Below are 14,122 nucleotides of genomic sequence, written 5' to 3' on the forward strand. Positions count from 1 at the left end.
TCCACTAAAACCAAAAGCGGTTTCTTCCACAAGGCCTTCTTCAGTGGTACAAATTATTAAAATAAATAACATAAAGTAAAATTATTCAAGATACAAAATTTCTGACCTAAATTTTAAAACCTGAAGAAAAGAAGAAATGGGGGGAAGAAAAAAAGAATAATTTAGATTAATTTAGATAAATTTATAAAATTTAAAAATGTAATTTCGAAAATTATAATTCTGCATTAGGACCATCAAAAATCATTTTTCAGATTGTGTTTATTCACGGTCCAAATATCCAAGAATAATGATAAAAAAATTATAAATTCAAAACCTACAAATTAACAAATTAAGAAAAAAACCTTTTAGAAAATTGTAAAAATGTACTTCTGTAAGCAAGGTCAGTATGAATTGTAGCTCTATGGTGTATATATCCACATCCAGGAAGCAAAATGTGTCAAGTAATCCCTATTACTATCACATATTGATATTAGTCAGTGGGAGAATGGAAGATGATGCAATACATGAAAATTTGTTGTCACACCACTAGAGAAGCTGCATCATCCCCCCTCCCCATACCGGCAAGCTAATGTGCAGAGCCTGCTGGACAATGCAGCTATTTTTTTCAATTAACGGACATCTACTCTTATCTTCTCGTTCAGACAATAAGGTATCAAAGTATTCAATGTTAAAAATCCAGAAAGTCTCCCTCTTGTTTAGACGCTGATGCAGCTTCAGTCTGTAGAGTCTTGTGACTATCCATTTACCTGAATTGTTCAAGGCTGCGAAGTGCTCCACCAGTGGAGCCTGTATCCTCTGAAGTCTGATGTAGCCTCTATGCTCACAAATGTGTGTTTTGACCGATCTTGTGGTAATTCCTATATACATTAAGCTACAAGGGGCACTGTATAGTTTAAATTACACCCTTGGAATTACACTTTACAAATGATCTTACGTAATAGCTTTTGGTTTGAGGTGAATCATGAAATACATTTTAAAACACAAACAGCAAACAGAACAACTTCCACAAGGGAAATGACCCTTGGGGATTTCCCTGCTTCCCGTCACATTTTTATCTAATGTTGATTGAATCAATTTATTTCTGACCAGCATGTCTCTAAAACCCCTGGAATGTTTATAGGTAAACAGTGAGCAAGATTTACACCTAGGTGTTCTAAATAGAAGATACCAATCGGTTCTTGTAGGTTATCCGGGTTGTGTGACCGTGGTCTTGGTATTTTCTTTCCTGACGTTTCGCCCACAGCTATGGCAGGCATCTTCAGAGGAGTAACACTGAAGGACAGTGTCTCTCAGTGTCATGGGTGTAGGAAGAGTAATATATAGTCAGAAGGGGGTTGGGTTTGAGCTGAGTCATTGTCTTGCAAAGTATTAAAGGTAATGTGCTAATCATTGTCCTGTAAGTATCAAGATAATGTGCTAATGATACTTACAGTCATTGTCAGAAGATACCAATGTTTTTCAAGTATTTCCAGAAGATACCAATGTTTTTCAAGTATTTCCTTAACATTAGTATGTTTGGTCATACCTAAGAGAAATCACCATTATGTCTGTGGTCTTACTCTGAGGTGTTAAGAAGGATGCCTGTGTTGTGTTCTTAGCTTTGAAAAGGCCTGTTTCAAATCCTGGAAAAATACCCCCTATCTTTTAGTTGTTCCATTAATATATTGGCTTGCCTGTGGAAATCAGAGTCTAGGCTACAGTTTTTTCTAAGTTTTGACATTCCTGTTAAGGTGGTGTGGATGGAAACTATCCCCAGACAAGAATCAGTTGGTTTCCTGTAAACGTCAGCATTGATTTTCCTTCCCTGCTTTTTAATAACTACATCAAGGAAATTGGCCTTGGATTCTTTATAAGGACGTATAAGGTTTGCTAGTTGTATGAATGGTATTAATGAACTGACCGAATTGAACAAGGAGTATTTCTGAACCGTCCCAAATCCTAACAATATCATCTAAAAACCTCTTGTAAAAACCAATACAATTCTTATAAATACTATAATTGTTTTGAAAAATAAACTTACCGTATATACTGGGGTATAAGCCGACCCGAGTATAAGCCGAGGTGCCTAATTTCACCCCCAAAATGGGGAAAAATTAGGCACCCGCGTATAAGCCGAGGGTGGGAAAGGAGGCCCTTCCCCCCACCCCGCAGGCTTACCTTACCGGGCCCCGCGGGGCCTCCTGGGCGCAGGGAGGGGGACGCCGCCGCCTGCCTGCACGCCTTCTCTGCTGGCCAGGAGCGGCCCCCTTTCCTCTGCAGAGAAGGCGTGCAGGCAGGCGGCGGCGCGGCCCCCTCCCTTGCCCAGGAGCCCCCCCCCCACTCCTTCCATGCCCTGCCGACGAGAAAGCAAAGCCTGGCATGCATCTCCCCCCCTCCTCAAATAGCCCCCCCCCGCTCTTTCTATGCCCAACCGTCGAGGGAGCAAAGCCTGGCAGGCATCTCCCCCCTCCCTCCTCGAAGAGCCCTCCCCCGCTCCTTCCATGCCCTGCCGATGAGAAAGCAAAGCCTGGCAGGCATCTCCCCCCTCCCTCCTTGAATTGCCCCCTCCTTCTATGCCCTGCCGTCGAGGGAGCGAAGCCTGGCATGCATCTCCTCCCCTCCTCGAAGACCCCCCCCCGCTCTTTCTATGCCCTGCCGTCGAGGGAGCGAAGCCTGGCATGCATCTCCCCCCCGCCTCTAAGAGCCCCCCCCCCGCTCTTTCTATGCCCTGCCGTCAAGGGAGCGAAGCCTGGCAGGCATCTCCCCCCTCCCTCCTTGAATTGTCCCCCTCCTGCTATGCCCTGCCGTCGAGGGAGCGAAGCCTGGCACACATTTTCTCCCCTCCCTCTTCAAATAGCCCCCCCCCACTCCTTCCATGCCTTCCGTCAAACAGAGCACCTTGTCCGGGACGGGATGTACGTGTGAACTTGGATGCCCTCTTCCCTCTTCCCCCAGGAGATCTGAATAGGGCGATCTTGCCTTCCCATACACCCCTCTCATATCTTCTCACTTTTGGCCCAGTCCCTTGTTCTAAAGGTCAGTGGGAGAACAAGCAACTCCCCCAATCCAGGCGCCTTTTTGTGTTGCAAATAATGGATGCAATTGAAGCATCAGCTTGGGGGGCTTTTTTTTTGCATTGCAATGGATAGCTGGCTGGGAGGGGGGGAGAATTAACGCCTCCCCAGGCCTGAAGGAAAAGGTGGCGGGGGGGGGGCTTTTTTGCATTGCAATGGTTAGCTGGCCGGCCGGGGGAGTTTTGCCGCCTCCCCGGGCCTGGAGAAAAAGCCGGTTGCGCCGATGGCGGTGGTTGGTGCATCTTCCACCCGCCTTTTCCTCTCGGATCGCTTTTGCCCCCTTCCCGACACCCCCTCCGGTGGATTGGGAAGGCCTCTTGCTTTCCATGCCCGTATCAGATGCTGCGTGGGAACCTGGGGGCCCGGATGCGTGGATGCCTTTTCCTGGAGCAGCTGCCAATCATTTGGGGGAAATGCGGGGTGTGGGTGCAGCGTGGCGCATGCATGCGCTCGGCGGGAGGGCGGAACAGGAAGGAACAGGAAGGAGAGTTTTAGCACGGTGCAAGGTTCTTTGCATCCCCCCTACCCCGCAGAAGAAAAATGGGGGGTCCCCATCAAGGATTGCTCAGGCCCATGGTCATGAAAATCTCCAGCGCCCCTAGTTGTCTAGGGGTGGGGGGATTCCTCTTAACGTCCCCACCGAACCACATCCTGCCCCGATTAGTCATTCCAGGAGAGCGGCGCATTCATTCAGCGGCCTGCCTGCTGTAATTTAGATGACGCAAGCTGCCAAAATGCAGACTGTTAACTCCTGAGTAGTCCCAATGAGGGCCTAGAAGAATCTCCAGGTTAGGCAAGATGGGGTGGTGGAATAATGGACCTGATCAGCACAGATGGGGCAAAGGGTTGTACAGTTGAATGTTCCTGATAGGCAGCGTGGTGTAGTGGTTAAGAGCGGTGGACTCTAATCTGGAGAACCGGGTTTGATTCCCCACTCCTCCTAGGGTGGTGCAGGGAGGGGGCCGCCGCCTGCCCGCACGCCTTCCCTGCGGGGCCACAGAGAAGGCGCGCGGGCAGGCGGCGGCGGCCCCTTCCCTGCGCCCAGGAGGCCCCGCGGGCCGCTCCTGGCCCTCAGGGAAGGCTCGCGGGCAGGTGGCGGTAAGTCTCCCCTCCCTCCACCTACCGACCCGCGTATAAGCCGAGTTGGGTTTTCTCAGCCCTTTTTTTGGGCTGAAAAACTCGGCTTATACGGTATTCTCAAGTCTGTCCATGAATAAATTGACCAGTGCAGGAGATAATTGGCAACCTATCACTGTTCCAGAACTCTGCCAAAAATTTTATTTTGATATTGGGAAAAATTCTTTTCCAGGCACAGTTCCGCAATTTGACAGAAAATATGTTGGTGGGTTTGAAAAATTGTTCTCTCCTATTGAAAATGTCATGTAAAAGGTCCAAGACTTCATCTTGTGGGATATTAGTATATAAAGAGTTCACATCCAAGGTCACAGAAAATTATTTTGAGAATTCTATTTTACTTCATTAGTCTGATTTTAAAAATCCATAGCGTCATTAAGATATGGCCCAGTCTTTGGGACAAAAGGCTTTAGAAAAGCCAGGGATAGTTTCCATCCGCCTTAAGAGGAATTTGCCTCACTCCCAAATGTTGAGGCTTAGAAAGAACTGGATTCAGAGTTGCCCTCCGGTTTTCAAAGGATTGATCTGTGAGCAGAAGGGCATGTTTGGATCCAACCCAGTTACAGAGATCAAAAGATAATTGAACTGTGACTTGGGTTGGTTTCGATTTGGCTGTGGTTTTAGTACCATAATGGCAGCACTGTGGTCAAGAAGGAATCAGAATCATGACATCTCTCTGTCAGAAAAGGCTAAAACGTAACTGCTGTGGGGATCCACACAAGAAAAAAGTCTGTTGACAGACTTGTTAAAATACTGTTTTGGAGTTGTCATAGTGCCAGTACAACAGCTGCATTAGCATTTGTATTAAACCAGTAATAAAGCATCACTACACACTTTTGAGAGTTCCAGACCTAGGACATGTCTTTTACAAGGGCAGTATAGAATAGAAATTGGTGAGTATATTTATCATGAAATAATTTTGAATTAATGTTTGGTATTTTGGTACAGGAAACTACATACTGAACTATGTAGCATCTCGACCGAAGCTGGCCCTTTTTGTGATCCAAGCTCTTGTGCAAGTAATTGCCAAGATCACAAAGTTGGGTTGGTTTGATGTTCAGAAAGACCAGCTCATCTTTAGAGACATTATCACTGATGTGAAAAAATTTCTACAGGTAAGAAAAAACTGACCTTTTAAACACATGCAGAAATTAAATGTAGCAGTGATGTTCATTGACTTCTGCATATGTTATCCTAAAGGGGATGTAGAATGAGGTAACAATAGTTTAGTGTCCTGCAAATTGTGTAGTTAAGAAGTTTTTTGAATAAATACAAGAACAGATTGTACATTGATTTTTAAAGGTGAGATTCGATATGATATCTTTGCCAATAAGCTTAAGAATAATGAACTAGGAAATGGAATGAAACTGGATTAGAAATGTGTAAAGAGGGTTTCTGCTAGTGCAGTGTTACACTTACAAGGAGCAAGATGGGGCTGTTGGGTCATGGTGCCTGAAGTTGCTGATCACTCCTTTTTTTGCCTGACAGTTTTTAGTCTTGCATTAGCCTTGTGCGTTGTGCTCCGCATAAGGCCTTTTCCTCAGTATTGGTCCCACAGCGCTGATAGTTTCTGCTGAAGCAGGACTCGGCTAGCCTTAGATCAAGGCAACGTTGTAGTTTTCTTCACAAATTATTTACGGGAGAACATAACTAGAAATTTGGTCAGGTTTGAACACGCTAAGCCGATGTTCTCTTTCAAGAGGAAGTGCTTCAGCTGGTGCAGCCAACTTCTTCACGGTCAGTTAAAAACAGTGTTATGTGGCCCTGATTTAAAAGCAAAATGTGTCTTACTGTGGTCTGCTGTACACACAAAGCCCATGCTCACGCTCCCCCGTTCATATCAATACTAAGGTTTTTGCCTTGTGAGTTGTCTAGCTGAAGTTTGCATCATGCTTCTGTCTTGCCACCAGTTCAATGCAGGAGTTTTAAAAGAATTATTGGCCATTTATGCACGGTCGATTCTGCTCCTTGCTCAATGCTGATTTTTTAAATCTGACCTTTAAAACGACTATTCATAGTCCCGATGCAAGAGGAGAAAGTCAAACAAATTCCACACACCCCACTCGCCTGCTCCTTCATTTGCATAGCCATTAGCAATAGTAGTTTGCATAGCTAAGCCGCGACTGGGATTCTGCAGGCTTCCTTCAGTGAATGCTTCGATGCGGGGGCAGAGCAAATACAAAAGGTCTCCTTAAAGGGGCTCTTAAGAAATGCGAAGCAGGCATGTGCCGGCTTCGCAGTGTCTTCTGGAAAGACAGTTCAGCGTGAAGAAATTTAAAAAATATGCTGGGCACTTCAGCCTGGAACACACTGCTAATTACCAAGCATAAACGGCCATTGTATAGAAAAGGAAGGGTATTTTGTCAAATTGTGCAAGAAATGGGAATTAGAGGAAAGCCATTTACCTTTCTTTCTTGAGGAGTGTGCTTCCGTTGACTTGGTAGGGATACGTACGTATCACCAAAGCTTAGATTAAGTAGTTATTTTTTTGCAAGGAAGTGGTGGTTCCATGGTACTCCGTTTGCGTGTAGTGAATAGTGGCAGCTAAACCCTTTGAACCAAAGTGGTGAGCTGAGTTTTTCCTGGCCGCTCTGACTCCTGCCATCTACAGCACCTCACTGTTTTTTTGCCATTCAAAACTGCTACTGAGTGATGGCTGGAGAAATAATTGTGCAGTGAACAACTGTAATCCTGTAACTAATAATTTAGCAATGTTCAGTGCTCAAAGTAGTGCACCTTTATCCTTCCTCCAAGGAACTCTGTGTAGCATATATCTTTCCTCTGCTTTTTTTCTCACAGCATCCCCATGAGGTAGGTTAGGCTGGGAGGCCCAAGTTAACGCAATGAGTTTCATGGCAAGCAGGGATTTGAACTTTGAGCTCCTCAATCCTAGTTTGGCACTCTGTCCCCTAAACCAGGGGTCTGCAACCTTTTTGAGCCCCTGGGCACCTTTGGAATGCTGACACATGGCAGTTGGCACAATCACAAAAAATGGATGCCGCAGGAGGCGGAGCCAACTGCAGAATATACCCAGATATACCCTGCTATACCACCTTAAATGAGCCCCGTGGCGCAGAGTGGTAAGCTGCAGTACTGCAGTTGAAGCTGTGCTCATTACCTGAGTTTGATCCCAACGGAAGTTGGTTTCAGGTAGCCGGCTCAAGGTTGACTCAGCCTTCCATCTTTCCGAGGTCGGTAAAATGAGTACCCAACTTGCTGGGGGCAAAGGGAAGATGACTGGGGAAGGCACTGGCAAACCACCTCATAAACAAAGTCTGCCTAGGAAATGTCAGGATGTGACATCACCCCATGGGTCAGGAATGACCCAGTGCTTGCACAGGGGACCTTTACCTTTTTATACCACCTTGGGGGATGGTTAGATTCATCTGCCGCCTGCAGATTGCTATTTTTGGGGTTTTGGCGACATTGAGGGGCATTATTGGGCTATTTTAAATTGTAGTTTAAATTATATTTTGTAACGTGTTATTGTTTTTATTATGTTTTAGATTGTGTAAGCCGCTCTGAGCCTGACCTTCAGGTTGGGGAGAGCAGGGCGGAAATGAAATGAATAAATAAATAAAATGTCAGGGTTAGGCACAATGCTAATAGTAACACTTCAACGTTTCAGGCATAAACTGTCTAATAGGATGCCTTTTTAAATGAAAAAATTGTTTAAAAAAATTCTTGCACATAGCTTGCCTTCTGTAACAGTGAAGATCCTTGTGCTGTGGTGGCAGCTACTGCCAAAGCAACTGTAAAAAAAATCTGCACAGCCAATCAGATCTCCAGACAAAAGCCCCTTTCTGGCCCCTTCCTTTTCCTAAAAACATATGGCGGACAGCATATTGGGAACCCCTGCCCTACCCCCACACTCGCCCCTTGATCTGATCCTTGTTTTTATTTTGTGAATTTGTCTGCTATTGCATGTTGTCTAATGTTTCGTTTTTGCAGAAGGGGGAAAAAATCTGATGATATGTTACAGTTACTGCACTTTAAAATCATTAGGAAAGAACAGTAAAAAAAAGTTTTTTTTCTTATTAAAAACAAATATGGGAAAAATACCGCGGCTTTCTGGCAGTTATTTTTATTAATGTAATTTGATTTTGCATTTATTATTTAAATGTTTGCCACGTGAGTGTTCAGTAGCTAATTCATTAATAATGGAGATTCAGGCTCAAAACTTTGCTGCTTTAAGTGTCTTCCTTCACGGAATTAAATTATTGGAGGAAAGAAGCAAAGCCATATTTCTCATACAAGGCTGAACTGACTATTAAAATAGAAACATGTTGATTTGTAGTAAATGTTAGTCTTGGGCTCAGTCTCGTGGATTTTCATCAAATATAAAAAAAGAATGTCCAATTTTAAATTAGTAGATTAGTATGCCTTGCCTAGTGCAGCAATGACTGCCAGCCATTCCTGGGGGTGGGGAGGTTGTCTCTGAAATAGTTTGGAGAATTGCTGCTGACCAGAGTAGGCAATACTAGGTTAGATGGCGTGGTATTCTGAGTGAGCGTAAGGCAGCTTTCCCAGACTGATCCCTCCAACACACATATGCTCACACCTTCCCATTCAGGAAAGCAGGGATCATAGAATCATAGAGCTGGAAAGGACCACCAGGGTCATCTAGTCCAATCCCCTGCACAATGCAGGACATTCACAACTACCCCCCACCCCCAGTGACTCCCTACTCCATGCCCAGAAGATGGCCAAGATGCCCTCCCTCTCATCATCTGCTTAAGGTCATAGAATCAGCATTGCTGACAGATGGCCATCTGACCTCTTCTTAAAAACCACCAGGGAAGGAGAGCTTACCACCTCCCGAGGAAGCCTGTTTCACTGAGGAACCGCTTTAACTGTTAGAAACAGGGAGGCCTAGGGAGTCATACAACTATATCAGAAGCACCTGCTGTCTCCAAACAGAGATTCTGTCTAGCATAAGTGCTGAACTAGGTGTGACGTTCGTCACGTGTTCTCCATGTCAAGTGTCAGCCATATGCCAGTTGTTGGTCCCCATGGAGAACTCCCTCTAAAATTGCTGCAGGGGCCTGATTTTGGTTGGGATGGAAGCGGGGAGGGGGGGCTCTTCCTGCCCTCTGCATAGTTTTCCTGACCCAAAATGGTGCTGGTGGGGCGTTACTTGCCCTGCCAGCTTGCTGTGATAGGGCAAATAATGCCCTCCCTGGTGGCGGTTTGGAAAGATGGAAAGGGGAGACAGGAGCTCTTGCTCCCCCTGTCCCACGGTTCTGACTAGGATTGTGTGCCCCCAGTACTTTTAAAGGGAGTTCTCCATGGGGATCAGCAGCTGATGTATGGATGCCAGTCCTCATGGAGAATATGTGACAAATGTCACATCTAGTTTGGCCCAAAAAAAACCCTGTGGTGGATGCTCCAACAGTGACAGTCACCTCTGTGGTAATTCTGATGGAAGGAGAGTTATTCTGATCTCAGGGACCAATAAAATGATTCCTCCTTCTATAGGATCCACAGTGTCTCTGCCACTTTGAAAAAAGCAGCAACAGCAAATTCCATTTTAGGCAGAATCTCAATTTTGTTAAGCCTGCAAATTGTTTCACAAGGCCAATACCTCCATTAGTGCCTTCTTAACTAGATCACGTATTCCAGGTGTGTAATCTGGCATAATATTTGACCAATGTAGTGGAACATGGACCACAAATCCAAGATCAGTTTCTCTATCTTTCAGTTTAAGGAGGGGCTCCCCACAAAAGAATATGAAGTCAAGCAAGAACATTTCTCTCACCACTACATAACATCCACAGACTATTATGATGAACGTACAGACCCCCAAAACTCTTGATAGGGATGCCAGTACCCCAACAAGCTGTCAGGAAATTCAAATTTAGCTTAATGTTGGGGTGATTTTAATTATTTCATCGTAAATAGGAATCAGCATCCTCTGACCTGAGAGTTCTTGAAACAGTGTGCAATGAATCTGTTCTCATATCTACCCAAAAACTAGAGTCCTCTAACAGTGATTGTTCAGCCATTAGAAATGGCCCTCCATCAGAAAGATCCTCCACCATATTATTGATTTTTTGCACCATTCTGAAGAAGCTGGAAGGCAACCAGAGGCTTCAGGTTTCTCAACTTCTGTTGGAAGAAACAAAATTTTGAATGTAAAGAGAGGTTCTCCTCTGAGGCAAGGGCGTCTTGAGCAGTGGGTTGTTTTCCTTGTTCCATCCGGGAAAGGCAGGACTAAAATCTAACTTCCTGTCCCCCTAGTGGGAATGGAAAGTTGGGCTTGCTGTGAAGTTCGCCTCCTTCATGCTGAATGGATAGAGGAGAAGACCTGTAATCTTGGCATGTCACATGAGGGACTGCAGGCGCCACATGAATCTGACAGTTAAAATGTATGCCTATCTCAAACTGAGATTTGCTTATGGTATCCAAACTGAGCCTTAGTGAGTCCTGTCAGGGGTTGGTTTTATTTTGTGTGTTCTGCTTCAGCTGTCAGTGATGGTATCACTTATCATGCAGTGAGAATCAAGTTTATTTTCTAAGCAATGCAATTTTCTGTTTATCAAAGGCTGGGTGACCATAAGGGTATTGCAGTGATTTCTTGCGGAAGGGACAATCATGCGTTTGTGTATTTTTTTTCCTTTTTACATAGCTAGGCATGTTCTATTGGATTACATGCTAGCTGCTAGTGAATTAGATAATCATTTTTTTTTAATTTTCTTAAATTATTAGCAGTCTTTCTGACAGAACTTTTAAAGTACTTTTTGGTGTATGGTTGTTTGTGAACATAGTCTGATCAGCTTTTCATAGGTGATATATACTATTTGATTATTTCTTTTGAAAAATTGTATCTTGTCCTTCACCCCAGTCAGGGCCCTTCAAGGCAGCTAAGAATTAAAAACAGAGCAGTATAAAAACACATAATGAAACAAGTTAAAACCAGTGCACAAATACACACAGAGGCACACACAACAGAGAAACATCAATTAAAAACACAGGGCAGGAAGGAAAAATTATTGTAGAAACACTGGACGAAACAAAAAAAAATGTTCACCGGCTGGCGGAAGACAATGATAGAAGGGGGCAGATGAATATGCATGGGGTGGAAGTTCCACAATCTTGGCACCACCACGAAAAAGGGCTTCTCTCTGGTTGCTATCCACTTAACCTCAAAAGATGGGGGGCAGTGGAAGCAGGGCCTCAGAAGGTGGTTGTATTAGTCAGATAAGATTGCATGGGAGTAGGTGTGCTTTAAGGTATGCTGGCTGCAGACTGTGCTATAGTACTCTGCTTTTTCTAGGAATAGAATGAATTTCCACCAGGTGTTTTACTTTGATTCTCATTGACAAAAAGATGCAGCTTCCTCTTTCACCACAACTTTGTCCTAAATTGTTAACTATTGAGGCTGGCTGTGGATACAGAAAGTGTAGCTTCTGCCATCTTTGTTACTGGCATGATGAAAGCCAACTGACCCAGTATTTTCTCAGTATGGACTCGGGGTAGCTATATGTAACTTAAAAGGCTAAGCTATTTGAAGAATTACTTTTTTTGTCTAACATATATATAGGCTGAGGGCTGGAAAACAAATCTCTTTGATGCAGGGGAAAAGAGAACCCCCCCCACCAGCCACCTAAAATTTTCTTATTGGAACACAAACACTTCTGTTTATATCTTCTTTAGGGGACTGTGGACCACTGCATAACAGGAGTGATGATTCTTTCGGAACTGACTCAGGAAATGAACTTCGTAAGTACATTTCTTCAGATTATTTTGTAATGCTGCCTAAGAGTTGTTGAAGAACCTTGTGGTGCAGGGGCCAGTGTGGTGTAGTGGTTAAGAGCGGTGGACTCTAATCTGGAGAACTGGGTTTGATTCCCCACTTCTCCACGTGAGTGGCGGACTCTAATCTGGTGAGCTGGGTTCGTTTCCCCACTCCTACACATGAAGCCAGCTGGGTGACCTTGGGCTAGTCACAGTTCCCTCTATCAGCCTCACCTACCTCACAAGGTGTCTGTTGAGGGGAGAGGAAGAGAAGGAGGTTGTAAGCCAGTTTGATTATCCTTAAAAAGGTAGAGAAAATTGGCATAAATAAGACAAAGAAAGTATTCTTTATCTTTTTATTGCTTGTTATCTTTGTGGTGCTCTTGGATAACTTACTTGTATTCTTGATTATTACTTGCATTTTAAACTCTCTTGCCTCATCTTATTCTAGAAAATTTACATTCAGAGTAATTTTAGACCAATTTATGTGTCATATGGATGCTGCCCTGAACTCTCAATATAAATATATTCACATTTCTGTTGGCACAACAGAGAACAGTGTTGAGTGAAATAATGGTACAAATATAGATAGGCTAAAAGGAATATTTGAGAACTGGGGAAAAACCCCAGGACATAAAAATACTGTTGCCCCATAATTTATGTCTACTAGCTCACATGCTAGAAATACGCTGTAATAAGTACAAAAAAAGATGTATTAGTTCTTCAGTGGTAATATTTTTTCCAGGTTGATTATTCTAGACCTTCATCAAAGCATCGAAAAATAGCTACCTCATTCCGTGATACCACTTTAAAAGACATTTTGATGCTGGCGTGTTCTCTGCTGAAAGAGGTAGGCCCAGATTCTGTTCAGTATAATAAAGGTTCAGTATTTCAGCACCCTGAATGCAGAGATCCTTGATATATGTACTCTGTCAAAGGCTTGCTTGCTGCTGCCGTTGAGCAAGATTAGCATGCAGCTAGCTGAGCTGTTGTAGCGCTTTTGATCAAATCTGTCTCCTTTGACCCAACGTAATGAGGGATATGCAGTCAGTTATACACAGGCATTTGGGTAGTGACAGTTTGACAGAGCTGCTGAAGCTGGTGTAGTTAAATACTTGAATAGACTTAGGTGAGAATTTGTGGTCAGTGAAGGGTACAGAGAAGGAAACTTCCCTTCCCTCCCTACGTGGTTCTGCTGGGTTCATTAGCCTTCAGCAGGACCGGGACTCAGCACTTGCTAGTTCCTGATAGTCTTCGCACGTTTCCCAGCCAATTAAACTAGCAATGGCAATTAAACTAGCAGTGGCAATTGGTTCCTGCTGGAGCTGGCTCTGTGGTGAAGGCTCTAAAGGAGCCAAATTACTTCTGCCATCGGTTGTTTATTTCTTCAGGGAGTCCAGAACCTGGAAGATTAGTGGCAACAGCAATGGTTGTGTCCCTTATCACTCTAAGAATAGAGCAGATAAGGGGGGTCTCTTCCTGACCTGGAGGAAAGCTGAGAGCAGGCCACCTGCCCACCCTTCGCATGCGCACTCAGCAGGTTCTGACAATGTGTTTGCGATCAGGATGGGCTGCAGCGTGTGCAGCTAGCCAAAGTCCTCAAACAGTGTGAAGGTTGATGGGGAGGTGACATGGTGCCACTATCTCCTTGACTCCTACTTAACAGGCTTAGGGCATCTGATGACTACAAGGTGGGAAAGCCGTGTTCATGTCCCATTATTGGGCCAAGAAGCTCATTGGGTGGCCATGAAAATGTCTCAGCCAACTAACTCGCAGAGTTTTTGTGAGGCTGAAATAAAACCGTGTATTCTGAGCTCTTTCAAGGAAGGGAGAGATAGAAATACGATAAAGAACAGAACTTCTTAATTGAGACTTGCACATTTACGTCAATTGCTGGGATTGTCCCAAAAGATCTGAAGCTTTTTTTGTTTTTTGATGTGTTAGCTATTGGACACATTGGCGGATCATGGGTGGGTGGAAGTATTTCTATTGTATAGGGCAGTTCTGCAAAGTGAACATTATGGTGTAAGGGGCCTGAAAAAACCAACTGCCTACCCTCTTCTCTGCTGTTTTGCTTCTGTTCCTCTGCTGCCAGTTCAGAATGAGGGCAGTTATTCTTACCCTCACGCTGCATGGGTAAACATTTCATCCTGTTTATGCCCCTACAGTTGCTGAAAGGGGATTGTTTTTGGCAAGCA

General features: G+C 44.3%; 1 protein-coding gene across 3 annotated transcripts in view; it reads left to right on the forward strand.

The window, feature by feature from the left end:
- RANBP17 (RAN binding protein 17) overlaps positions 1 to 14,122 on the forward strand; it is a 219,227-nt gene that overhangs the window by 12,720 nt on the left and 192,385 nt on the right. For all 3 annotated transcript variants that reach the window (XM_056856025.1, XM_056856026.1, XM_056856027.1), the window contains exons 4-6: positions 5,136 to 5,302; positions 11,844 to 11,909; positions 12,670 to 12,774. In XM_056856025.1, coding sequence (XP_056712003.1) covers positions 5,136 to 5,302; positions 11,844 to 11,909; positions 12,670 to 12,774 — 338 coding nt within the window. The remainder of the gene's footprint in view (positions 1 to 5,135; positions 5,303 to 11,843; positions 11,910 to 12,669; positions 12,775 to 14,122) is intronic.

The sequence above is a fragment of the Euleptes europaea genome, chromosome 10 (genome assembly GCF_029931775.1).
Source record: "Euleptes europaea isolate rEulEur1 chromosome 10, rEulEur1.hap1, whole genome shotgun sequence".
NCBI classification, from domain to species: domain Eukaryota; kingdom Metazoa; phylum Chordata; class Lepidosauria; order Squamata; family Sphaerodactylidae; genus Euleptes; species Euleptes europaea.